Raw genomic sequence first — 26,247 nt, 5'->3', positions numbered from 1 at the left:
TTTTAAAAAAAAAAAAAAAAAAAAAAAAAAAAAAAAAAAAAAAAAAAAAAAAAAAAAAAGATCCTCTTTCCTGGCTATTTTAAAATATACAATACAATATTTTCAGTTATTGTCACCCTAGAGCACCAGAACTTACCTAACTGTAACTTTGTAATGTTGTACCTATAGGAAGATATTTTACAGGCTACGGATATGGTTCTTACAGTGTTGCTTGTAGTCCACTCAGAGCTGCAGACTCCTGCCCGACTCTGAGTTTGTACTGAAGGTCAACCACAGTGTCAGCCTCACGGCATTTAACAGCTATGCTCTCTCATCCAGCTCAGTCCTGTTTTCTTTTTTTTTTTTTTTCTCCTGCCCTCTAAGAGCACCTTTTTTTTTCTTAATTGAAACGTAATTGATTTTACGTATTTGTGGAGTACAGAGTTGAAAATCAATACCTGTATTCTACGTGTGATGATCAAATCAGGATAATTAGCACATTCATCACTACAAAATGGAATCATTTCTTTGTGATGAGGACATTCGAGCTCCTCCGATCTTGTTTTCTATCCTACAGACCTGATGCTTAGGCCCTGAAGTTTCTGAGCCCTGATCCCATAATGCTTTAAGAGGACCAGGGGTGGGGATGAGTGTGGAGGATCCATCCAAAGTGACAGTGCATCAGCCCTGACCCTAGGACTTCCCCAGCGCTACCCAGTCTTTGAGCTGAAGTGTTTATGGCTTCCGTGGACCCAACACCCCAATCCCCTTTCCCCATTTACCTCCACCCAAACATTCTGCCACTGGAAATGACAATACAGAGGACAAGAAGAAGGGAGATATCATTAAGGGAAGAAAAAAGTCAGGCAAATTAACAGTAAATTCTATTTGTATGGTCATATGTAACAGGTCATCACTTGAGAGTGGATTTCAAGTTTATAAAATGGGGGGAAATAAGGGAAAAGTGCTACCCACCCTTCAGGCCTGGAAGACCAGGTAGTCCATCATCTCCAAAGGCGCCTGGGATTCCTGGAGGTCCTGGGGGTCCATCTGCCCCTGGCAGTCCCGAGAGTCCAGGGAGGCCCTTCATTCCAGCTGGCCCAGGAGGACCCACATCTCCCTGCTCCCCTTTCCGGCCTGGAGCCCCTGAGACAAACCACAGTGACATTAGTGTGCCACCACTGAAAACTGGCTCCACACAGAGGCAGGAAAAAATACTCACAGTAGCTTAAATTATGTATCTATAGCTAATTAAACAAAGTAAAGCAACATTTAGCAGCTAAAATAACAGTCACAACTTGCCATCAGTCTAAGAAAATATTTTTCTGGATGCTATTAAAGGAAAGGCAAATCGCATGAATAAATATTTTCCAGTAGGGATAAATGAAGATTATAAAGATCTTTTTTAATGGAAAATGGATAGGGGTGAAAAACAGAAACCTTATTTGTATTGACTCTTGGTGGGGGGTGTCTGATAGAAGAGAACTTTCCAGGTGCTTACTGAAGCTCTGGCTGAGTGAACCTCAACTGTGATGAGAAAATTGTAGAAATCAGAGCAACACCACCCAGTATTATTGGTGCTAGATATAAGGTCGTCATGGCAAGTTTTGTCCCAATCTTATTTTGATTTTTCAAGTGGGCATAATCCTGCATTTGGACAAAATCAATAGGAATTAAATAACAGAGTTGACAACCTGAATGGTGAAATGATCATATTGGAAATAACCCCTGCTGTGGTCTGAATGTGTCCCCCCGAAATTCATGTGTTGAAACTTAACTGCCAGTGTCATAGTATTAAGAGATGGGACCTTTAGAAGGTAAGTGAGTCACAAGGACAAAAATAACATAATAGGGGGCCGGCCCGGTGGCGCACTGGATAGTGCGCCGCTTGGGAAGCGCGGCGGCGCTTCCGCCCGAGGGTTCGGATCCCACATACAGACCGGTTCCCGCTCACTGGCTGAGCGAGGCGCGGGAGCAACACCGAGGGTTGCAATCCCGTTGCCGGTCCCCGGTCCGGTACGGGGGCAACACTGAGGGTTGCGATCCATTGCCGGACACGGAAAAAGACAAAAAAAAAAAAAAATTAAAAAAAAAATAACATAATAGGATTAATGACCTTGTGAAAGAGGTGCAAGGGAGATGTTCACCCCTTTCTCCATGTGAGGACACATAGAAGGCACCATCTGTGAGGAACGTGTCCTCCTCACCAGACACCAAATCTGCTGACACCTTGATCTTGGACTTGCTAACCTCCCGAACTATAAGAAATCGATTTCTGTTGTTTATCAATTACCCAGTCTAAGATATTTTGTTATAGCAACACAGATGGACTAAGCCCCTTAGCACCTTGTGTCGAGAGACATTCCTTCGTGGATCTCTCAAGCTCTCACATGTCTTGCTGGGTATGCTGACAATGCAAGGTTCTGATGCTCTTTACCTGGGCTATTTCTCAAGGTTGTGTTTGCAGCAAGCAACCTTGACAGATGACACAGTGCCTCCCCTGCTACATAAAGCAGGCTTTCTTTCAGGCTACTAGAAAGCAGTGGTTTCTAGGCTCAGTGCCCGTCTCGTATAATGCAACCACCTGTGCTTGCAGTCCTGATCCAGCCAGCCCCACTTATGTCATCTCCATGGAACTTGGGTGACATGAGGAAATGATGCAAACCAACAGGAAACTCATGAGTAATCAATTCCTTTGTCTCTGACCCAGGACTCTTGCTTCTGCCAACATCCATAAAAGAGCAAGAGGTGAACTTATTCGCTTATAAGTAGGGCAAACCCCAGACCTTCATGTTTCTTGAGACCCGCTGACACTTACCTGGACTACCGAGAGTCCCAGGGTGTCCTGGTTGCCCTTGCATCCCAGGAGCGCCTCTTTCACAGGAATGACCAGGTGGACCTGGGATACCTGGAAACCCTGCTCTTCCTTCTCTGCCTTTGGGCCCTTTGAGACCTGGGAACCCGGGAATGCCATCTGCCCCTGAAATGATACAATGTGTCCATGACATTCATGGCATAAAACTATACACATGGCCAGTATAGTTGTAAACTAGTCATATGTATCAATACAGGAGGTAAATATTTAGATCCCAACTCAGTGCTCAAATGGGTTATGCTTCTGAATGGATTTTCTAATCATAGATGTACTGAGATCCAAATGAATGGAGAAACCACACTTTGCTAAGTGAGTTGCTTGATAAGATTATGTGCAATACAAAGAACTTGCCTCTGCAAATGAGAAACCACTTAGTTCTTCCTGATTTTAATTAACCTCTAACTTTGCAGCAGGCTTTATGCCAAATCTCTACAATACTTGCATTTGCAAACCCAGTTTGTCCTGTATTAATTTGCATTTTGTAAGAGATTTTATCACTTGCACTCTCGAATTTCTGTTTATTGGAAAGACAGTGTCATAATCTTCAGAAACAAAAATAAATCTCCCTAAATTTCACTTCCTAACCCGCAAAAACATTTTTTAATGTTTTCTCTGTATTTTGGTTCATATGTTTACATTTAAAAATAGTCATCACAATGCACATTCAATTGTTGGATTATTTCAGATTGCATATTAATCTGCAAGTGTATTTCATTTTGCAGTCTTTACGAATATGGTTTTAATTGCTAACAGCTGAACAGTATTCCTTTGAGTGAGTGAGTGTGTTACTCTACTGTGTCCAATTGTTCCTCTACTGTGGATAATACTACAAGAGTATTTTCATATCTATAACCTTCATCTTCTGTTGAGCATGTCCCTTAGATACATTTTCCGAGTGAGATAATGGAATTACTTGGTCAAAATTATTTTTGTTGACCTAATAATGTATTATCTTGTTTCTTTTCAATTAATTGTTTTTTTGTATGTGAATATTTTGGCTTTAAAACTACCATGTAAGTCCCTTGAGGGCAAAGAGGGCGGCTTCTGCTCTTCCTCCCCTCCACTGACCCTGCACTCCAGTGCATATCTAATAAATACTGGCCCTACCTTTGTTAAAAAAGAGTCATCTCCAGATCATGACCACCTGAGGGACGCATGGAAGTCCAGACTGCTGGGCCCCACCCAGATGAAATGAATCAGAATTCCTGAGGCTGGAGCCAGGAAGACTAATTTTAATGGCCCCCCTCCCCGCCCTGGGGGTTATTTTTAAGTACATGAAAACCTGAACATCTCTGCTGCAGTCCTGAAGAATCCTCAGTGATTTGGGGAAAGGATGTGAGTCAGTGCTGGGGCCATCTTCCCATCTTGAGTTTTGCTGCCCTGCCTGCTATCCCTGCTGGAATGAAAGTCCCTCCACCCTGTCATCTGTCCAAAGACAGCTTGCCCAGCTCTCCCACAAAGCTTTCCCGCAATTGCCGCCCAACTGCTCTGCCCTCCGAGCTGCTCTTCCTCTTACAGTCTGCCCTGCCCACCTTCAAGTTGGCCACGACAGTGGGCGGGTTACACGGTCCCAGCTCTTGGCGTTTTGTGGCACTAACATACTTACATGAGCCCAAAGCAGGCTGCAGAATCAAATTGAGTTAACTGAGCCACAGTGAACTGCCCTGAATTAGAAAACAACCAATAACCTGCAAAAGCAACACTGGGGGTGCAGGTTGGTGGGAATGTAATCAGTGCCTGTGTATGAGGGAAAACACTTGGGGAAATTTGTATATTCTAGAAACCTAAGCAGGAGAGTTTGAGCATTCTTCAGTGACCTGTTCCAAAACTGAGCCAGCTTTATGGGCCATAGGATCAGCAGGGCCTCATACCTTCAGCCCCTGGACATCCGGGATCACCTCTGGGTCCTTTAGTCCCTGGCACTCCTGATAGACCCCTCATTCCCGGGGGTCCTAGGTGACCGAATGCAGGGTCTCCTGGGATTCCTTTCTGACCATTCACTCCAGGTGGCCCCGGAGGGCCTGGGGGCCCGACCAGGGAGGACCCCTTTTCACCTCTTAAACCTGGATCCCCCACGTCACCACGAACACCTATTTAACAAAAAAAGGTTTAATTGTTACACCTACAAGTACAGAACAAATCCACATAAGACTACTACTCTGATAAAAACACATTTCTAAAAATTACAGGGGTACTTACTAAAATTCAGAGCAGCTTAGTAGGTAATGTTGGTTTTACCACTTTTTGTAGAGAGATAACATGTAACTTTATGTTTCCTAAAAGCCAATGGAGTTTTCCTAATTTCTTTCACTCTCTGGCAAACATTCTCTCTGGACTGAGCAGTTTCAACAAAACAATAGACTAGTAATAGCCTGTAATATGCTTCAAGGTGTTAGGAGCCTGGCAGCTTGTGAAATCAGCGTAATCTAAAAGTTATCACAACACAGGTGAGGGGCTAATGTGTCAAGAAACTATTTCCCCATTATCTAGGGATCCCTGGGCCATGTCCTTAATAAAGTCACCCATTTTTAGGAATATTTAAAAGTTCCTGACAGACACTCCCAAAGCAGGAAAAACACTTCATTTACCAGGAGGACCTGGTATTTCTGATGTTCCTGGTTTGCCACGTCGGCCTTTTTGCCCATCTGAACCCCTCAGCCCAGGAGCACCCGGCGGACCTGGAAATCCCTTTGGACCTAAACAATAACAACAAAACACAGACTCAAGAAAACACAAATCAAATGAGAACAAAATGACATTATTAAAAAAACAAAGTCTATGCTAAGTATTTTTAGACTATTTCTACTTTATGGAAGTAAAGATGTTGCCTATCCTGGTTCACAAAATCATTTTATTAGTCATGTACTCCAAATAAGGGTTTTATAGAGAGTGACTCTGGTAAGGTACTTTCTCAGAAACCATACTGTAAAGGATCCTTCCTGAAAGCCTCTGGGACTTAATGAATTTTTTGGTATTTTCCCCATGCTAGTTCTCAAATACAATCATGTGAGCACAGTAGGAGGAAAGGGGTAGTGGCCAGCGTCTCAGCTGATGAGAAAGTGCCAGAGTAAAGGCCAAAATCTATTTTCCTGCATCTTACTCCATTTGCCCTTAAGTGAAGTATAGGCAAGAAATGCTGCAAAAGGAATTGAGATTTTATGTTAAACATCTGTGATTTCCTACTAGGGGTTCTCTCAGGAGAGACTTCAAAGGAGTTACAGCTGCCAACTTAAAATTTGAGTGTTCACTTCTTTCAAGGCTAAACCTGGTGAAAGTCATGAAACTTTTTGATCCACCCATGACAAGGTACGAGTCAAAGAGAAAATGAACATTCAATCAGTCAACTAGCTGTTCTTCCCTCTGCGGATGTGGAATCACGCTGCCACACTCTTGCCATGCCTTGTGATGGCTGGAGTGTACCTCCGTGCCCTTTGAGTTGGGGCTTGGTCACGTGACTTGCTTTTGCCAATGGGATATTAATGAGCATGATTCAATCAGAGGCGTGAAGTGAGCCTTTCTGCAATCTCATGAGAGGAACACATCCTGGCCCTGCAATAAGATGCGTGTTGGAGATCTGAACCTCATCCGGAGCCAGGGACCAAGCCAACAGAGACCATTTTAGATCAGCTGAACCCCAACCAACCTGCAGATCCATAGAGAGAAAATAAATATTTGTTGTCATAGCCCACTGAGATTTTGAGGTTGTTTACAGATTATGATGTTGAAAGCTAATGGTTACAGAGGGCAATAGAGAATCAGTCATCATTCAACCTCCAAATATTTTTGAAGCTCTGTGGGACAAGAAAGGTCACCTTTAATAGCCATGCTAGTACTTAATGGGTCAATTTAAGGAACACTGAAGAAAGAAAAAAAATTAGGCAAAATTCCTTATGAAGATTTTGGGTTTAATTCAGCCAAAAACTGATTTATTCAAATGAAGCTGTTGCATGAAAGTGCATTTTTTAGAATGTTTCTGGTTAAAAGTTGGTTCTCTTGGAAAGTAGAAATAGAGTGAAACTTATAATCTATAAGCAAATGATCATTTTTCACTCTTGGGGCATAGGAAAAGAAAGAAGATATAATCTTAAAACTCTCAAAGGCAGATTTTTTTTTCATTGAACATAACATTTAATAATGAAATGTTGGAAACAGTCCTTCTATGGTCTAGAATAAGAACTTTTTAAAAAGTAATATTTTTTGAAAGATCCCATTTACAGTAGCAGTAGAAACTATAAGATGTCTAAGAGTAAATCTAGCAAAGGAAGTAAAGATATGTTTGGAGAAAACAATAAAACAATTTAAGAACTTAAAACAAATACTAGGAAAATGAAGAGATATGCCAGATTCATGGATTTGAGGACTCATCATAAACATGTCAATTCTCTCCAAATTAATCCATAAATTCAATTGAATTGCAATCAACATCTCAACGAATTTTTTAAAAAATTAACAAAATTGTTTCTAATAATCCAGGTACAAAGCATAGGAAGAAACCAATTTTGAAAATTACGTAGGGGAATTTACCTTGTCAAAGGCAGATATTTTAAGTGATATGTGATCAAATCAAGGTAAATTTTGTTGCACAAAGATTTGAAAAGCCCATCCAGAGTGTGCTCAAACCAGTCACTAGAGGCCCAACTGTAAATCATTACAAATGCTGTTTTCCCCTAGTCTCTTAGTCCTTTGAAACCTTATAATCATTTCAGAAATATCCCAACTAGTTGTCTGAGGATTTGCTATTGGTTCGTCTGCCTTGCTGGTCCTTTTATCTGGGAAGTATGTAAGACAGTGATTTCTCATTTCTCATTGATAATACTACCTGGAATTCCATCAAAACCTGGAGGTCCTGGCCTCCCAGGGTAGGCTACATCACAAGGAATTGTGTCACCTGGAATGGAAAAAAAAGAAAAAAGAAAAGAAAGCGGCATTCACATAACTCATAGCCTAATGTAATGTGAGTCTCATTGACAACTCACTCAAGATATTTTCCCATACGGTATATGTAGAATTTGAAGGAAAAGAGAACTCCCTTGTATCATTAGATCACTTAAACTGCTTTTGTACTGAATTTCTAGATATGTTCTGAAATCTGAATTTCAACTCCCTGAACAATTATAAACATAATGGAAATAAGAAAAATATTGATTCCGAGAAGTATCAATAATGTAGGGAAAAGAATGTATTTATTGGCCCATGGATATCTCTAACACAAGGGAATCAGAAGCTTTGATAAATCATGAAATAGCAGCAAGTGCCCAACACTGAGTTCAGAAGATTTGGCTCCTTGTTTGAACGTGCAGGAAATGTGCAAATAAGGAGCCTGGCTAGATATTAATGACAGCTATCATTTACTGAGAGCCTACCCTGGCTCAGGTGCTTCAAATACACATATATTATCTCTTATTTTTCTAATGACAGCAATGTGATTATGGCCATCCCCCATTTTAATTGGTGAGGAAAATAAGACTCCAAATCTCGTGCCTGGTTCCCGTCTCCTTCTAAAACTGAATATTTCTCTTTGATAATAGAAATAATATCTCATAATGTATCACTTTATATGTTCTCAAATCAAAGACATATGAGATGAATAAAAATATTAGATTTAGCTGGCCCTAGACCATGAACTTACACATTATCGAATGCCAAGGTATTTGACTTTCTATGTTGTCAAAGCAAGAACCAAAGATATTATTTTATTCTAAAACTTCACAATCAACAAGGCTGGGCTGGCAGGTTAGTTCAGTTGGCTAGAACATGGTGCTGATAACACCAAGGCTCAGGGTTCAATCCTGTACCAGCCACTGCCAAACAGACAAACAAGCAAACAAAAAATATAGCTCAATGTAAATGAACATATTACAAAAAAGAATGTTAAATCAACATTTTTTGCCACCTTCTTAAAAGTTTTCAGCTATAATCCCAAAAGTCACTTTATTGTTTAAAATTTGCATAACTGTCAAGTATACTTAAAATCCTTTTTTTCTTCCTATAATGCTTACAGTTGGTTTTTCATGAACAATGAATTTTTTAAAAATAAAATACTAGTGTTTTTTAATTAAAATATAATGTATTATCTCAAAAGATTGTAAAAAATAGATACTTTGATTGTATATGTAATTTTAATACAGTCAAATTGTAGGATTTGATACTGAGAAATGAATGAAAACCAATTTTTGGCATGCCAAACAAATAAAGCAGCAAAGATAACAGCATTTTAAAGACTCTTTTTAAATATTTATTTTGCTGTCATGCTTTTGTTTGATAACGTGCAAGGTCTGAACAGCGCCCAGACGGAATTTTATTTATGCCACAGCTACAATAACTTTTCTCAGAAGGTCTTACTTTAGCTTTTATGATTTCACTTGACATTCTTCCACAAAAACATTCAAAATTACCTTTCTGAGACCACAGTAGTGCGCTGGTCTTACAGACGGAGTGAACATTCCTAGGGCTACAGAGTGGAGTGGGGGGGAAAGGGGGAGGGGGAGGGAGGTTGGGGAATAATTGGGTGGGAGACACGGGGTACAAAAGTAATTTCTGGTAATGCGTATGCCCCCACTATGAATCTAGCCCTCACATCATGGGCACAAGGGGTGACAATTAGCTTTGTATCATGAATATTCATAATAAATAAGTAAATAAATAAAAAGGAAAAAAAATTACCTTTCTGACCCTTCAAGCCATCAGGGCCCCTCAAGCCTGGGCAGCCTGGTACTCCTGGTTGACCTCTCTCTCCCTGTGGACCAGGAAATCCCAGTCCTGGAGGCCCCACAGGTCCTGCTTTGCCTGGGGTGCCCGGTGGTCCAGGACACCCTTTACCACCTGGAGCTGCATCTTCATGATCCCCCTGGAAATATTTATGTCATGAATCAATTGCCAATCTTTGAAAGTCCATGAACTCAAAGCAGTCATTGTAGGCTATACGAAGATTCCAGGAGGCAGTTACTCTGCAGCAAATGTCATTTAAAATTATTAGCTCAGATTATTCTTAATATTCTACATGCATATTATGATATTTACATGCATATATATGATACAGTTGCGTGTGTTATGTCTCAAATACAGAATAAGATCCTTTGGTTTCTGTTCAGAGTGAATAAATCTTTTGCATTAAATACAGAATATGAAATTTTATGTAGAACTACTCTCTATTATTAAATATCATGAAATATAGAAATGAGTAAATCAAGAGAGGTCGCAAGCTCACAGATTGAAGAAGTTCTTATGTATTTTTTTAAGTTTATTTATTTAAGTTCATATGTATTTGAAATTGTTCTCTTGCATTCTTGTGAGATGGTAAATGGATAGACTCCATCACCCTCCACATCTGTGGGTAAAGGAGTATCAAATCCTTTCCCCTCCTGCATGAAAATTTTACCTTTCGTTAGCTGTCTAGCTCTGTTCTTCTGGAAACCTGATAAAAATTAGATCATCAGCTACATTCCTAGGCAACATAGCTAACAGTAATATAGATCCCTGGTTGCAAAATTTGCATCTGCTCTGGAAGGACTATAAAGACCTGGGGGGAACCCTCCTTGGGGCTTCCCTGAGTTGTGTCTCCAGTAACCGGCAAGCCCCATACTGCGTCACCAAAAGCGATAACAGCTGCTGAGGCTTTCAAGTCAGGGCTGTGCTCACATTTGCCACATGTGGATCTCATCTTCTGCACCCCAACAGAAGGAACAGCTGTGAGAACTCTCAGAGATGAGGAACACCTGACGCTGCCCTGCCCTGCTGGCACATTGGGGGTCCTGTCTTCTATTCGTCTGAGTACCCTGGCCCCAAATGTGGTCTATGATAGTCTTATGGGTCTGAATTGTTTCAACAAATCTAGGAAGAGCTCCAGGGGGTGCTGTAGAAATTCCTCTTCCAATTTGATCTGTAAACATACTTTGGTTTTTAAAGTTAGGTGAGTACAGTATGACAATTACCATTCAGTGACACTGGTTTCTAAAGTTTCTTCAGTGGAAGAATGAATTAAGCAAAGATTACCAAACCTATAGCAGAGATCATTCATATATGTGACACCAGCTATAAAGGCCAGAAAGCTATAAACAACATCTAACCCAATTCCCAAGCTTCCGTCTCTTGTTCACAAGTATTCTGTCTGAAGGAATTCCCATAAAATCAGAACGTGGTCTGTCCCTATTACAACACTCTAAATGGTTTCTCATAGCACATGGCAGGCAGCACAGTCTGGTAGAAATAGCATTCACTTTAGAATAAGACAGACTGGAGATTTCTCTCCTGTTTAGCCCAATCAATGCATGGGTAACCTTGAGTAACACACCCTAAGCCTCCATTTCCTTACTGTAAAATTGGGAAGATAACTGCTCTTCAGAAGACTACTGTTAAAACATCTAGCCCAGTTTCCGTGATGTTGTAAGCATTCAAAAATACCTTACATACCCAAGATACTTTAACTTCCTAAGCACTGGATCATGTCTCATGTTCTTTTTCCTATGACCTTCATTACCTACACATGGTGTCTACCCAAAACATTTGAAAAATGGACAAATATCATTTATCAGTGGGATTTACCACCAACCAATATGTCAGTTCAGTGGATTTGCACTAGCTCATCCTTTCTTGCTTGACACCTTCTCACGTGTGCTTCTTCACCAGGAAAGAGAACTGAAGCTAATTATAGGGACCTGTGCTCTATCCTCCACCCTACAAAGTCAACTCAACAGACTTAAGATCAGTGGGGGCTTTGTAAGATACAAGGCTCCTAGAAAGAAATAAACACCACCAGAGTAATACAAAGACTAGGCAGAAAGTCTTGCCATGACTGAACTGCCACAGAGGATTTTAGACAATCTCCAGTTAGGCCGTACCTTTGATAACAATCTTCTTTTGGTGGCAATGAGCAACGGTTGACTCTGATTTACAGCACAGTGACACTTCACTGCATTCCAGTTTGGTAGAAGGGGAAAATAGATGCCTGAGTGGCCATATAAGAAAATAAAATTCTATAGCAGAAGAAGAATTATACATACTGGGGGTCCTGGATCCCCTCTTTCTCCAGCATGTCCATCCCGACCGTGTAGTCCCTGCTGCCCTGGAATTCCTGGGGGCCCATCAGGACCTCTTTCTCCTTTCTGCCCTGGGAATAGAGGCCAAAAGATAGTTGAGATCTTATCAGCAGGGGTGAAGTAGAGGGAAACAGAGGACTAAAGATAAAGACAATGGCCTTGACTCTGTGTGGGTAGGTAGAGTTTCCTCTGAGGTCTCAGTTGCCCAAAGTCAGAGACTATGCCAAGGCCAAACAGGACAGTGACAATTGCCAAACCCACTGAATCTCTTTATGTGGGAAAGGCTCTTTTTCCCATTCCAACAAGGAAGTGGTGTGTGGAAGTGCTAATCTCAGAATCCTCCTCTGCCCATGTGATGCCAAACATGGTACTCCATCCCCCGACATATAGTGAATGGGGGGCTGGTCCGTGATTGGGCACTTGCCCTGAGCTATCAGTCCTTTCTGGAATTATTTTTCTAACTGGAGCTGGAAAAGTAGAGCTCTCTTCATCTCTGGTTGTAAGAACTTGGAGATGCCTGGGGGCATGTACCCCAGAGTTCAGAGAAATGCAGTGTGACAGGAGAAAATGCAGATGGTCTATTGAAAGATGAAAGATTCAGGGAGAGCAGAGTATCCTGATGCCATTCGAGGCCCTAGACCTGGTGTCCCAGTGCAAACCCTGCATCTAACTTTTCACATTTTATCTATCAATAAATTTTTTTTCTTAAATGACTTTCAGCTGGGTTTCTGTTACAACTAAAATATTCTTGATTAATATAGGATACTATAATGTAGGGAATAACCACTAGGCAAGTCAAAGGAGGTCTTGTTGCAAACCCAAGTTTACTCCAATGAGGATTTGAATATGTGACGGAGAGAGCATTAATGTTTTCAAATAAGAGACAGGATTTGAGGCTGGACATTCATATGACTCTATGAAGGGCAGGGAGTACTTTTTAACCAATCTCATCAATCTTAAGTTATATAGGATTGATCTGTGGTCACAGGAAAAATTAACGCAAGAGGACAGTCCACATATCATTCATAAAATGGCAGGGAGCTAAGTGATTGATCGTGTTCACCTTTAACTCTTGATACAATCGGGTCGCCCTTTGCTCCTTTGTTGCCAGGTGGTCCTGAGGCACCGGGTTTTCCCTTGGTGAAAAATAAGAGGGAGAAATTAGATTGTGATGGGTCAAAAGTTACTCACCTGCATGAGTATCTCATCTCCCTCTTCTTCCCTCCTAAATCTCATTAAAGATTCCGACTTGGCCTTCCAAGGTGGTCCGACCTTACAAAATTGAGGCTCTTGACCTGCTTGTAAAAGTTGGTGAAATCTGAATAAGGTCCATATCTGAGTTAGTAGAAATGTATCAGTGACCATTTCCTGGTTTTGGCCCTGTGCTGTGGTCCTGTCACTTATCACTGGGGGAAGCTGGGTGAGGGTGCATGAGAACTCTCTGTATGATTGTGCAACCTCCTGTGAGTCTTCAACTATCTCAAATAAAAACTTGCAATTAGGGCCGGCCCGGTGGCGCACTGGAGAGTGTGCCGCTTGGGAGCGCGGTGGCGCTCCCGCTGAGGGTTCGGATCCCATGTGGAGACCGGTTCCCGCTCACTGGTTGAGCGCGGTGTGGGCGCAACACCGAGGGTTGCGATCCCGTTGCCGGTCAGTAAAAAAGACAAAAGGAAAATAAATAAATAAATAAATAAATAAAAAATAAAAATGTTCTGGGGCCGGCCCAGTGGTGCACTGCTACAGTGCGCGGCTTGGGAGCGCAGCGGCGCTCCTGCCGAGGGTTCGGATCCCACATACAGACTGGCGGCTCACTGGCTGAGCGAGGTGCGGGCGCAGCACCGAGGGTTGCGATCCCGTTGCTGGTCCCAGTCCGGTACGGGTGCGACACTGAGGGTTGCGATCCGTTGCCGGTCACGAAAAAAAGACAAAAAGGAAAAAAAAAAAAAAAAACTTGCAATTAATTTTTTTTTTATTATCTTGGGCTTTGTAATGCAAAATTGGGAGGAAAGAGGAGGGTGGTTACACAAGAGCTGCCACTAGAGCTGAAGGTAGAGATTTCTAGATAAGTTTGTGATGAAAGAGGATAGAAATAATGTGATGTTAAGAAAGGGTGATGAGCAAGAGAAGGGGTAATAAGGGCCTTGCTGAGGTCAACACATTTCTCTGTACAGCACGTAAACAACTCCTTTTGGCTGATAGGCTCATCATCTTTCAGCCTCAACACTACTCTGAGACTAGACTATTTGAGTCACTTTTTAAGTGTTGCATATTATTGAATATCAAACCATGTCAAATATGGAAATCTACGGTTGGTGTACTGGAGTGGCCCAGCGTCATATCAACTACTGTTATAAAAACACTATATACAGTTTCAGGATACTCATCTAGTGACCTCAATAATCAAAAAAACACAGTCAAGAAAAAATGCAAAGAGGTAAAAATAACTGAGCAGACCATTTGCTTTGCTCGCACAGATGCTGCTGCCTGCCTTATTTTCACACAATCTAAGAATGTGTTCAAACAAGCTTAAATGTCTTTTTAGCTGGCCTCTGCTAACTTATCAGCTGTGAGCTCTGAAGGGGAGGAGAGGTACTCATCAAGATAAGCACAAAGGCAGCATCAAGCAGTAACCATGAAGGAGAAACCAAAAATGTATACAGCAGGCAGTGGTGTGTTCAATAAACAAGACCCTGGTACCTGGAAGAATGAACACACACTGGGAGTCTGAGCAGTGTAGTATTCAGCGCATTGGAGACTTAGAATGTATTATGAATTGCTCTAACACTCTGTACGTGAAGAATTTCAAGTCCTAGAGTCAGATCAGAGACACATAGGAGCTAGTAAGAAAAAGAAAATTACCAGTGCTGTCTTTGGACTTGGTTAAAGAAACATTTACTGAAAACCTGCAACGTACCAGGCATTACTCTGAATACTGAGGATACAACAGCTAGCAAGACCATCAGACTCAGGTTAAACATATACTTAACTAAAGAGATTGCTGGGGCAAAGGTTCTCAGCAGCTTTGGGACCAAGAGCTACTTTTCCCAATTGTTAGATCCGAGATCACTAAACACTGTGTTAACTCAACAAAAGCCCAGAGCAACAAAAATTCCTCTCTGCCAGCATATTTTAGTTGTTTTTTACATGGTCTAGACCAGGAACTTCAACCTCTGATGCTCACAAGGGCTGCACCTGTCCAAGGGAAGCGGTGGGTGGGCACGGTGGGGACTGAATGCCCAGGCCTCCCCCGCCAGGCACAGCCACCCTGACAGACACAGCCCCAACGGCGGTGGTGTTGCATTACCCTTGTGTTCATGAACTTCCAATTTTTTAAGGGAAGCCAGGAATCTCATGTTGATAAACAAAAATGAACACTGTGAGGACACAACCAAACAATCCAGCAGGTCAGAGTTAGCCTGGGACAGTTTCTGACCTTTGGTTTACTCTGCAGACACCTCGGGGGCAGTTTGTTCATTAGTGTGTACTGGTTTGTTCATTAGTGTGTACCTTACAGTTCTCAAAACATATGACTGAATTGAATTCCTACCAGCTGGTTTGTTCATTAGTGTGTACCTTACAGTTCTCAACATACATGACTGAATCAAATTCCTCCCAACAAACCTATAAGACGAGCGCTGTTACAAATGACACAGCTGCCCCTGAAAAAGGCTGCAGAGCTCCCAGACACGAGAGATGGAGTATGAAGCGGGGTCCGTTTGCTCCCAGGCCCTAGTGGCTTGCACTGCAGTGTCTAAGTGGGAAGCCCCATCCTAGGGAGAGACCTCAGGCTAAGGCAATGAATACAAAGACTTGGTTCATTCAGAAAAAATTGCAAGAAATTTATGCCCACTTTCTGTTTTCTACTTTTCTACCAATCTGTGGCTGATAGAGCCAGGTATTGGCAGATGACAGATATAGAGAGGACTGAAAGTACCCAATAGGGATTGTCTCTGATTCTGTCTTCTGTCTGTCCTTTCCTCTCTCCTTCTCTTTTCTTTCAGTGCCCAGTGGTGTGATCCTGGTTCCTGACTGTGACCACAGTGTGATGAATTTAATGCAGAGAAGTCATAGGGACAGAATCGTATAAAGAATGAAGACATCAAAAATGCAGCCATTCCAAAGAGGTAAGTCCTAGAGCGACTGAATTAAGTAAACCTTATCTGTGACAACCCCGAATGAACGAGTAATTCACACTCAAAGAAGTCAGTCCTCCGAAGCAATTCAATAGAAATCGACAAAAACATTTGAGAGCTATGAAAATCTTCATTAAGATTAAATAACCACATATAAAAAATGACTATAATAAAATATAGAATTAAAAAGGCAGACTATAAAATACAAACTACTTAATAATTGCACCCATGTTCATTCAACGTACATGCATTAAGGACCCAGCTTTCTGTTGAGTAGATTTTGCAAGTTAGTGCATGTGACGAGAATGGTGTGGGGACACCTTCATCGTCACCTTCACTTAAGGCCCTCAGATTGGAATCTTATTCTCATGATATTTCCTGGGAAAAATGGAAAAGAGTCCTTTTGAACTTGATGGTTAGGCCCCAGGTCATTTTAGGATTAAGCCTCTTTCATAAGGAGGGGACAGACGGCTGTCTCTGGCCCCCAGAGGAGTGCCCCCAGTGGGCAGTGATTTTATTCTGAGAGACCTGACTGCTGAAAGGCTGTGCCTCAACCTGAGTCTTTTGTAACCATCAGCAGATGGGTGCCATTTTGAGATCAATTTCATCCACTCTGGCACTAAATATCACATAAACTCTGACAAAGCCATTATCTCCAGCCTGGACCTCTCAGCTGAATCCTTACGTTGAACATCATCCCACCGCCTACTCAGTATCTCAACTCGTGGGTCGAACAGTCACCCCCACCCTAAGATGTCCCGAACAAAACTGCTTCCTTTCCCCGCCCAGTGCCACCTCCTTCTGTCGTCTTCCCTGTCCCTGCACATGGCAGCTGCTTCCTCCAGATGGCGCAAGCCAAAAGCCTCAGCTCTGCCCTGTACTTCTCTTTTTCTTGTACCCTAGATTCAATCTAACCACCAATCTGTTGGTTCTATCTTCAAAATGCATCCAGAATCCGCCCACCGCCCACAGTGCCCAGCCCTGCTGCACTTGTGTGTCCTCCGTTATATTTCACCAGGGTTCCTCAGCAGCCTGCCAGCAAATCCCTCTGCTTCTTCCCTTGTCCCTAAGGTCTGTTCTCCACAGAGCAACCAGAGCGAGGGAGAGATTGAAAACTAATGTCGGATTAGGTCTCTCTCTTCTTAAAACTCTCCCTGCCTGTTCCATGGCCTCCAAGGTAAAAGCTCCAATCTGACCTACCTGCACGGGCCCCCGCTCGGCCACCTCCAAGCCCTTTCCTTGACTTCATCTCTCCTGCCCCGCCACTCATTCTCTCCCACTCCAGCCACACGACATGGCGATGGCCTTTGTCACCATCTGCCATACTGCACATTCACTCGTTCAGCTGGTACATGCTCTGCATCATCTCTGAAGCTCTAGGAGGGCACAGACTGTGTTCTGGTCCCTGTTGTATCCCCAGCACCTGGAACAGTGCCTGGAACATAGCAGGCACTCAGTATATATTAATTAGTTGAATAAATGAATGATGGATGGGTGGGTGAATGAATGAATACAGGAGTTTTTTTAGTTATTAATATGTTTATAGGTTCAAAACATAAGATATATTTCAGACTCTCAATAGAAAGAGGCACACTGAATTCTATCTCTACCTGTCCTCTCAAGTGGAAAGACTGTGACTGGGAGTAGTTACTCACTGGTGGCCCTGGAGATCCTTCAACACCGGGAGAGCCTGGGTCACCTTTTTCTCCAAGCCAGCCAGGCTGCCCCATGTCTCCCTTGCTCCCCTGCCTCCCAGGAAGTCCTGGAGGGCCAGGGGGACCCCTGGGACCGGGCTGACAGGCACAGAGTCCCTCATTTCCTAGGCAGAGAATAAAAGCAGACTTGTCATTATTTCCTGAATAAAATCCCTAGGAAGGGCTTTACTATCCAAAACCAGTAGCACAAGTGAAAAACAAATGTGTACAGTTCTTATCACAGACAATGGATAATACGCGATGTGGGGGCTGGGATGTAGCACGGGCATGGCGTGGGGGTCCTTAGGCGTGGTCAGTGTGGGCTGGTTATATTGCTCCTAAACAAGTGGAGTATTTTCTGCTTTTATAAACTCATGCTGACAAATTCTGTGGGGAAAGCTGATGTCCAATTCCACTGAAGAAACTTTAAAAATAAGAAAACTTTATTTTAAAAAGTTTAAAAGTCTCTTGATTCTACTGAAGACACTAAAAAAATACATTGGTTAGAGCATAAATCCTGAACAATTAAGAAAACAAAATAATCCATGAAGAGGGATTATTGACTGCATTGCCTATTTCAACTGATAATTCACTGCAGTGCATTCTCTAATTATCAGGACTTTCAGTCTTTAAAAAATGTCTTTAGGATAGTACCACTCCTCAGTCGTGCTTAGGCTCTCATACCCACCTGATTTAGTTGCTCAAAAAGGCTCCAGACAATTTAGAGTGGAGAAGCACAGAGCCATAGGCATTTTATAAGTCTGGGAAGTATGGGTCCCCCAGAGAGATACTTAAATAAAATATCAATTCTGTCCTATCTCGAGGGATCAAGTGGACCCTTGTGATCAAAGACACCACTTTGAGGTAAATTTCATGGCAGGTAAGTGTCTCCTTTTTACTCTAAGATATAGGATTTGACTCTTCGGTAACTTTTAATCCCATCGTAGCGCATTATAAAGTGGAGTACTCATAGTGGAACTAAGGTGGTAAATCTGAATGAAATGCCACATCGCACGTCTCATGAATGCCCCAGTCCTCCATATGTGGCTGTCTTCTAGAAATTCTACCTTTGATGCATACTTGCCTTTTTCTCCTTTTGAGCCTCTTCTTCCTGGAGGGCCCACTTTGCCTTTTATTCCTTGCAGTCCAGGACGTCCAACACTACAATGTATCACTGTATGTTGGGTTGGGGATGGGCAGAGGAAACACATAACTTTGGTGAACGTCTTCTTTTTTTTTTTTTTTTTACTGACCGGTAACGGGATTGCAACCCTCGGTGTTGCACCCGCACCAAGCTCAGCCAGTGAGCGGGAACCAGTCTCCACATGGGATCCGAACCCTTGGCGGGAGCGCCGCCGCGTGCGCCACCAGTGCGCCACCGGGCAGGCCCTGGTGAATGTCTTCTACAGAACGAGTGTCTCCTGCACTCTCCCCTCTGTGCTTCCCCACCCAGCCCCATTTTTTGTTCCATTCTTTTCCTAGGATTCTTCCTCTGTAACATGAGAATATACACACATAAAAACCATCCAATTGTCAAGGCATGCTTCTGCTACTAAAAACGTCCCTAATCTCAGCCCTAAGATAGTGAATTACAGAACAAGGTAATTGACAACAAAACAAACAGCATACCAAAATAAAACACATAAAAAAAACCCAAGTCAGTGAATGGCAAATATTTTGCCCCCTTTAATTATCAATCACTAGCCAAGGAAGAAAGCACGAAGCAGGGCTTATGAAAGCAAAAATTTGGAGACATCTGGTTAAAGATGACAAATGAAATGCAAACAATAAATTCTTCATTTTCCTAAAATCCCAGTAGAATAAAAGACAGTAAAAAAAAATATATATATATATATATTATAAATATATATTATAAAAAGGAATAAGCCCATAGGACAAAGAAAATGGGAGAACCAACAGGAAGAAAAATGTAAAGAGACTTAGCAGACCCTAAGAAAGCTGACTTCTAAGTAGCAGGGAAAGCTGAAAAAGAACCCAATTTATATTGAAAAAAAAAAAGAAAAGAAAAGAAAAAAAAAAACAGACCAGAAGATCCTCTTCTTGAAACTGCAGCAGAAAAAAACAACAGCTACTCAAAAAAACTGGAGCAAACGGACAATGTAGCATGAAGAAAACGTTGAAAGAAACCATACCATTAAAATAGTAGAAGAGGGAGGGTGTTCCACCCCTGAAACATGAACAGGCTGCTGCAAAAGGAAACATTACAAGAAAATAACAGGGTTGGCCAGCTAGCCCAGCTGGTTAGAGCACCGTGTTATAACACTAAGGTGAAGGGTTCAGATCCCTGTACTGGCCAGCATCCAAAAAAAAGAGAAAAAGAGAGATAGTGGAAATTTTAAAAATCTGGAGTTAAAGCTGGAAGATGGATCTGAGGAAAACTCCCAGAAAGTGTTATGGAAAACAAAGAATAAAAGTTAAAAAAAAAAAAAAATAGAGATGTGGGATTGGTTTTCTAACAGACAAATTAATAGAGTGTTCAGAAAGAAGTAAAAGGGGGAAAAAATAAAGGAAAGAGTGTCTTCAAATAAATACTTCAAGAAATTTTTCCAGGAATGAAGATTATGTGTTGAATTAAAACTGCCCACTGAGTGTCTGCAAGCAAATGCAAATGTACCCACACAGAGGCAATTTATTGTAAAATTTAGGACAGTAAAAAACAAAGAAAATCTCCTCTATGCTTCCAGAAAGGAAAATAGATTTCAAACAAAGGGTCAAGTATCTAAATATTATTGGAGTTCTCTGCTGCAATGCTGGAAGCTATTAAACAATAGAAGATGTGTTCAAAAGCCAAAGGGAAAAAGATTTCCAACCTAGAATTTTATACTCAGCCAGACTATCAATTCAAATTCACAGTAGAATAAAGGCATTTTCCAACAAGTAAGATCCCCAAAGTTTACCCTCTTACTTACACCCTTTCTCAGAAAGTGTAATGAAGGAGTAGACTATTGAAATAAATATTTGAGCTGTGAGAAAAAGGAAATGAGAGAGAGAGAGAGAACGAAGGTAATGGTGAAAGAAGATTTCAAGATAGTGTCTCGGCAAGAAATTAAGTGCAACCTGACTTAATTTGGTCAAGAAGCACCAGGAGAGATTTATTAAAAAAGATAATGCTGGTAGAATATTAAGGAGTTAGAGCGTATAATAATGAGATTTACACAATTCTGGGTAGTTTCAGGTTAAATTTATAGTAAGTATATTGAAAACCAAGCAAACACACAAAGAAAACAAGACAATTATTTACAAAATGCTGTATTGCAAAAGTAATGATATGTACTATTACATGTGCTGTTCACCAGCTGAGCACTTACATAACCATTCAGTGTAAACACTGAATATTTATTTAGCCAAAATCATGATAATAACTCTATTGATAGGTCATGGGAGTGGAAAATGTGCACGTGTGGTGTGGGGGTAGTAAAAAAATTAAATTCTTCTTATGTAAGGGAAGTCAAAAAATACTGCTGAAATTGAAAAATTAAGAAATAGCGATACAAGTCTATTGAATGTCAATATAGGAGCAAATAACACAATGTCCAGCTACACGCGTGGAAATAATTGCCTCTGGGGAGGAAGGAATAGGAGAAGAGGTCTCCTGTGATTGTGATTCTTTATAACAGTCCTCAGAGAACAGTTTGACTCTTAAAGCAGGTGCATATAAAACTCTGATAAAAATAAAAACTACATTTTAAAATAAAAATTGTATTAATTTACAAAATTTTATCATTCACACTTAAAACTCTCAACCGAATAATTGCACATACTTTAATTGATGTGATAGTCCATCCTCAGTTTACTTATTTGTAAAAGCATTTCAATATTACTAAGTTGGCTCAAGAAATATACATAATTTTTTAAATACTTAGAAAGTTATACTTTCTGAATGACACTGCAAATGTCGAATGCAACATAAATGCTAACGAATGTGAATGAGGAGCACTTTACCATCTGATCCTGGGGATCCCTGCAGCCCTGGTGCTCCAGGCAGGCCAGGTGGCCCTGGCTTTCCTGGTTTTCCTGGAGCAGAATCAGGTCTTCCAGGAATCCCGGCTGCCCCTGGAAGCCCTGGATGACCAGGAAGCCCTTGTGGCCCACGGGGTCCCATCATGCCTGCAAGAGAAATCAAGAATGAAAACCATATATGCTTTCAGAATAAGCATTTCTGTAGAAGAAATCAAAATCATTCTTCCTTAGGTCGAGGATTTTTTTGAAGGAAAATGGATGGATCTGGAGGACATTCCGCTAAGTGAAATAAGCCAGACACAGAAAGAGAAATACTGTATGATCTCACATATGTGCAGAATCTAAAAAAGTCAAACTTAAATACTACATGATCTCACTTACATGTGGAGTCTAAAAAAAGGTGAACTCATAGAAGCAAAGAGTGGAATGGTGGTTGCCAAGCGCTGGGGGTGAGGGGAATGGGGAGATGTTGGTCAAAGGGTACAAAGTCTCAGTTATGCAAAATGAATAAGTTCTGGAGATGTAATGTACAGGGTGGTGACTCCAGTTAACAATATTGTACTGTGTACTTGAAATTTGCTAAGAGGATAGATCTTAAATTAAGTCTTCTCACCACACACACATACACACACACACACACACACACAACTACGTAGAGGTGACAGGTATGTTAATTAGCTAGATGTGGTGATCATTTCACAATGTATATATATATATATATATATATATATATATATATATATATATATCAGAGCATCAAGTTGTACGCCTTAAATATACACAGTTTTTATATGTCAATGACATCTCAATAGAACTGTTTAAATAAAACTGCTCTAGATGACAGTGGTCAGAAAAAGTAGAAGAAAAAATAAGAATCCTCTAAAAAGTAATCTGCTTTTTCACAAAGCAGATTACTAGGTATAAAGTAGTAGTTATATCACAGTAATCTGAATAAACTACATTAAATTTAAAAAAGGAAAACAATGTAGCTCAAAAATAACTGAATAGCCCAGCCATCAGAATGCCTCACCTCCTTTCAAACAAGCACACAGGTGGAAACAAACAGATTTGGGGAATCAGATTTTCATACATTTTCTCCCATTCTTTATGGTTACTGGGAAAGAAATATATTTTACTTAATTAAAATTATTATTTTTTTCAATCTTCCATCACGAGAACTTGGTAATAATAATCTGAATAAACATAGTAGCACATTTACTGGATAAAAATATAGACTCACATAATCATCTATGGGGCATAAAATACCTCCCCTTTCTTTACAGCCCAGGTTGGTGGGGAAGCAGAGAGGTGCCAGATTGGAGCCTGGCCTCACCTCTCTACCCATGAGAGCTTAAGTAGGTTATTTAACTCATTGGGTCCTCTGGATCTACCGCATAGGCTTGTTATGAGGATTAAATAAAATAATCCACATAAGCGGCTCAGTGTAATATCTAGCAATAGCACATACACAATGAATGTTCATATGTTCAGTGTATTCTGATGAGGTCAAAACAAGTAACACAACAGCAGATACATCCTGCTTCCCCTGACATCCCACTCCCCTTGCCAGTGTCTTTGGCTTAGAGACAGCTAGAAGCCTTTGTGTGGGAGTGAGCATGTCTGGTTCCAGAGTCTGTCTGTGGAAGATTGCAGTTTTTAGAGATGGCCACCACAGGAGTGCTTGTCCCTAGTGCTCTTATAGAATGTTGGCGCCTCCCTATCAAGAGGTGCAGCATTTCCTCCCCTTGAATGTGGCCATTAGAAAAGGTGATGCATTTTCTGCCTCGTGAACTGCAACAATTGGGACTGGAGTCCTGAGCTACCATATAAGTAATCTCACAGCTCTGCAGCCGCCATGCTGGAAGGAAGCCCAAAGGCAGTACAGAGCCCATAAAGAGAGACTCTGAGACCACACGAGAGACACAGGAGAGAGCTGCCTGGCCAAGCCTCATCTTCCAGTTCCAGCTCCTATGTGACTGCAGCAGTGTGAAAATCCCTGAGCCAGAATCACTCAGCTTAGACCTTCCTGAACTCTTGAACCTAAGGAGAGTGAGGGGTGGCATACTGACTGTTGTTGTTTCAAACCTCTAGGTTTTGGGTAATTTGTTCAGCAACAGACAACTGAAACCCTGTCGGAAATCAGTAATGCAGCATGCAAGTTAAATTAACGGCTATCATTATTATGTGCATATGTTCTGGGACTTCACATATGCTTATGAACACAATCTTTACTCCTCAAACAACTCTGCAAAGTTATGCCTTACAGATAAGACACAGAAAGTTTAGGCCAAATATCAGTAATGATAATAATAGCTAACATATTGAGTCCTTACTATATGCCAGGATGCTAAGGACTGTATACGTATTACTTCTTTCAACTCTAACAAGATCCCATTTCACAGATGAAAAAACTAAGGACAAAGAGGTTTAATAAATGCCCATGATCACACAGCTTGTAAGTAGTAGAAACTGAAATGTTTCTAGTTCATAGTTGCTGTGGGTTGAACGTGTCCCCCAAAGGTTCAAGTGTTGGAGACTTGATCCTCATTGTAACAGTGATAAGAGGGTGGGAAATCCTATTGTGGTAATTGAAAGGTGGGGCCTTCTAAGAGGTGATTAGACTGTGAGGACTGTACCCATGTGAATGGATTAATCCATTGATGGTTTAATGGGTAGTCATGGGTGTGGTTCTGACGGCCTTGTAAGGAGGGCGAGTGAGCAGGTGAGCGCTCTCCTGCCCAGCCATTTGCCATGTGATACCTTGCTTTACCGTGAACAGTCACCACCCAGAATAAGACTCTCACAAGCTGTGTTTCCTAAACTTTGACCTTTTCAGCCTCCAGAACTGTATGAAATAAATTTTGTTTCTTTATAAATTACCCACTTTCAGGTATTCTGTTATAAGCAACAAAAATGAACTAACAGAATAGTGAAAACTTGAGTATATTTCATTACAAGTACTATGTGGCCTCCATACATGGCAAGGCTGGGATTCAACTATGAGTGTCTGACTCCAAAACCCTGTTTATCCCATAGCAAATATTATAGATAATTACCAAATAAAATATGTATAATAAGGACTATATACACTGGTGTACTCAGAACAGAATAAAAATGTGCCCCTGTAGATTTGGCTGCCACCTTATCTTCATGCCATTCTTAAAACTGGACTTGGATTCTACAGTCATAGGATGGACCGGGATGCTGCCTGAAGTCTTGTGCTCAGGCCAGGGAGATGCTTAACCATCTCCCACAGGGAGTATGGGTTACAATATATGGCATATTACAGCCTTGACCACTCAATAGCACAGCATGAAATCAATGGGGTTGTGGCCAGAATTAATTTTTTTTTCAAAAGACAAGAATGAAATTAAAAAATAGAGGGCATCATATACCAGAAAGGTATTATTTTGTGAAATTTGAGTTTCAGTCATCTGTATATGTGGGTACATATATATGTCCGTGTAATATAATATAAATGTGATACAAAATAAAATGCATTTCTTACTATGGGTCATAGTCAAGATTTGAAAGTCACTAGGTTAATTCATCTTTAAAAAGCATGTGGAATTAAGGAGCTTCCTGCATATCTGGCTTTGAATCTGTTGGACACACTCGTTTCTTACTCCCGTTAGGATCTGATTTCAATCTGCTAGAGGCACTATTTTATTATAAACAAGCCCAAAAGGAGAAATCTAAGACCAGAGACTAGTGCTTTCTGATGACAAAATACTCTATATGACTTAAATAATCCTGGGCCAATTAAACCAAGGCTACACTACCTAAAAATTACATGAACCAGACAAAGTTTTTCTACCTTTGTGGTTGCTAGATCCCACAAAGTGGAAGCTAGATTCGTGGGAGATTAAATAAGAATTCTGTAGCTAGCAGCAGAATATCTCAGGAAACTTCTTAATCCTTCTTGGTAAATATAACAAGAAACACAGACCAGAAAAATTACACTTATTCAAGACTTTTCTTCTCACAGATTTAATCAGTTCTCCTGGGTTCATGGAATGCAAATATCCTCTAATCTTACCAAGAGTATTCCCCAGCACAGCATCTGAAGGAGTTCAAAGTCCTTACGTCAACAGGACTCTTTTCCAGGCTTTATATCAAATGTCACTGTGACCTGTAGTTTTCCTGTTTTTGTTTTTGATTTTTTGGAGGAGAGGAGCCTTTTCTGTCAAAGCTGAATCATAATTTTTATTTCCACATTTCATGTGGGAGATTTAAGTTGGGGCCTAGATTTATGAACTCAATTTTACAAGCAGATGTCAGCAGGGAGAGCCTTCTGGGAGGGTGGAGAAACATGAGAGAACCCTCAGCCCTAGCAGCGGTTTCCAAATCTTATCTGCATGTGATCATCTTGGGGGAGGCCTGTTATACGTACATATTCCTCACAATATCTCTGCGATATTAACTGAATACTTCTGAGGTGCAGCTGATGAACCAGCACTGATTTGAGTTCAGTGGTTCTTAACCCAGGCTGTGCATTAGAAATACAGGGATGCTTTTACAATAGCCCATCCCCTAGAGAGTCTAACATT

At 41.1% G+C, this 26,247-nt stretch overlaps 1 protein-coding gene across 1 annotated transcript in view; it reads right to left on the bottom strand.

Moving 5' to 3' along the window:
* Positions 1–26,247, bottom strand: part of COL4A4 (collagen, type IV, alpha 4) — a 118,407-nt gene that overhangs the window by 48,707 nt on the left and 43,453 nt on the right. Inside the window, exons 19-29 of the mRNA XM_008567337.1 lie at positions 21,680–21,844; positions 18,801–18,890; positions 17,678–17,841; positions 12,953–13,025; positions 11,854–11,960; positions 9,518–9,701; positions 7,674–7,742; positions 5,443–5,550; positions 4,726–4,944; positions 2,798–2,959; positions 955–1,125 (exon numbers count right to left, since the gene is read on the bottom strand). Of these exons, the coding sequence (XP_008565559.1) occupies positions 955–1,125; positions 2,798–2,959; positions 4,726–4,944; positions 5,443–5,550; positions 7,674–7,742; positions 9,518–9,701; positions 11,854–11,960; positions 12,953–13,025; positions 17,678–17,841; positions 18,801–18,890; positions 21,680–21,844 (1,512 nt within the window). The remainder of the gene's footprint in view (positions 1–954; positions 1,126–2,797; positions 2,960–4,725; positions 4,945–5,442; positions 5,551–7,673; positions 7,743–9,517; positions 9,702–11,853; positions 11,961–12,952; positions 13,026–17,677; positions 17,842–18,800; positions 18,891–21,679; positions 21,845–26,247) is intronic.

The sequence above is a fragment of the Galeopterus variegatus genome, unplaced genomic scaffold, assembly GCF_000696425.1.
Source record: "Galeopterus variegatus unplaced genomic scaffold, G_variegatus-3.0.2 Scaffold310, whole genome shotgun sequence".
In the NCBI taxonomy this organism is placed as follows: domain Eukaryota; kingdom Metazoa; phylum Chordata; class Mammalia; order Dermoptera; family Cynocephalidae; genus Galeopterus; species Galeopterus variegatus.
Note: the sequence above shows the minus strand (reverse complement) of the source record. Positions and strands in the feature narration are given on the sequence as shown.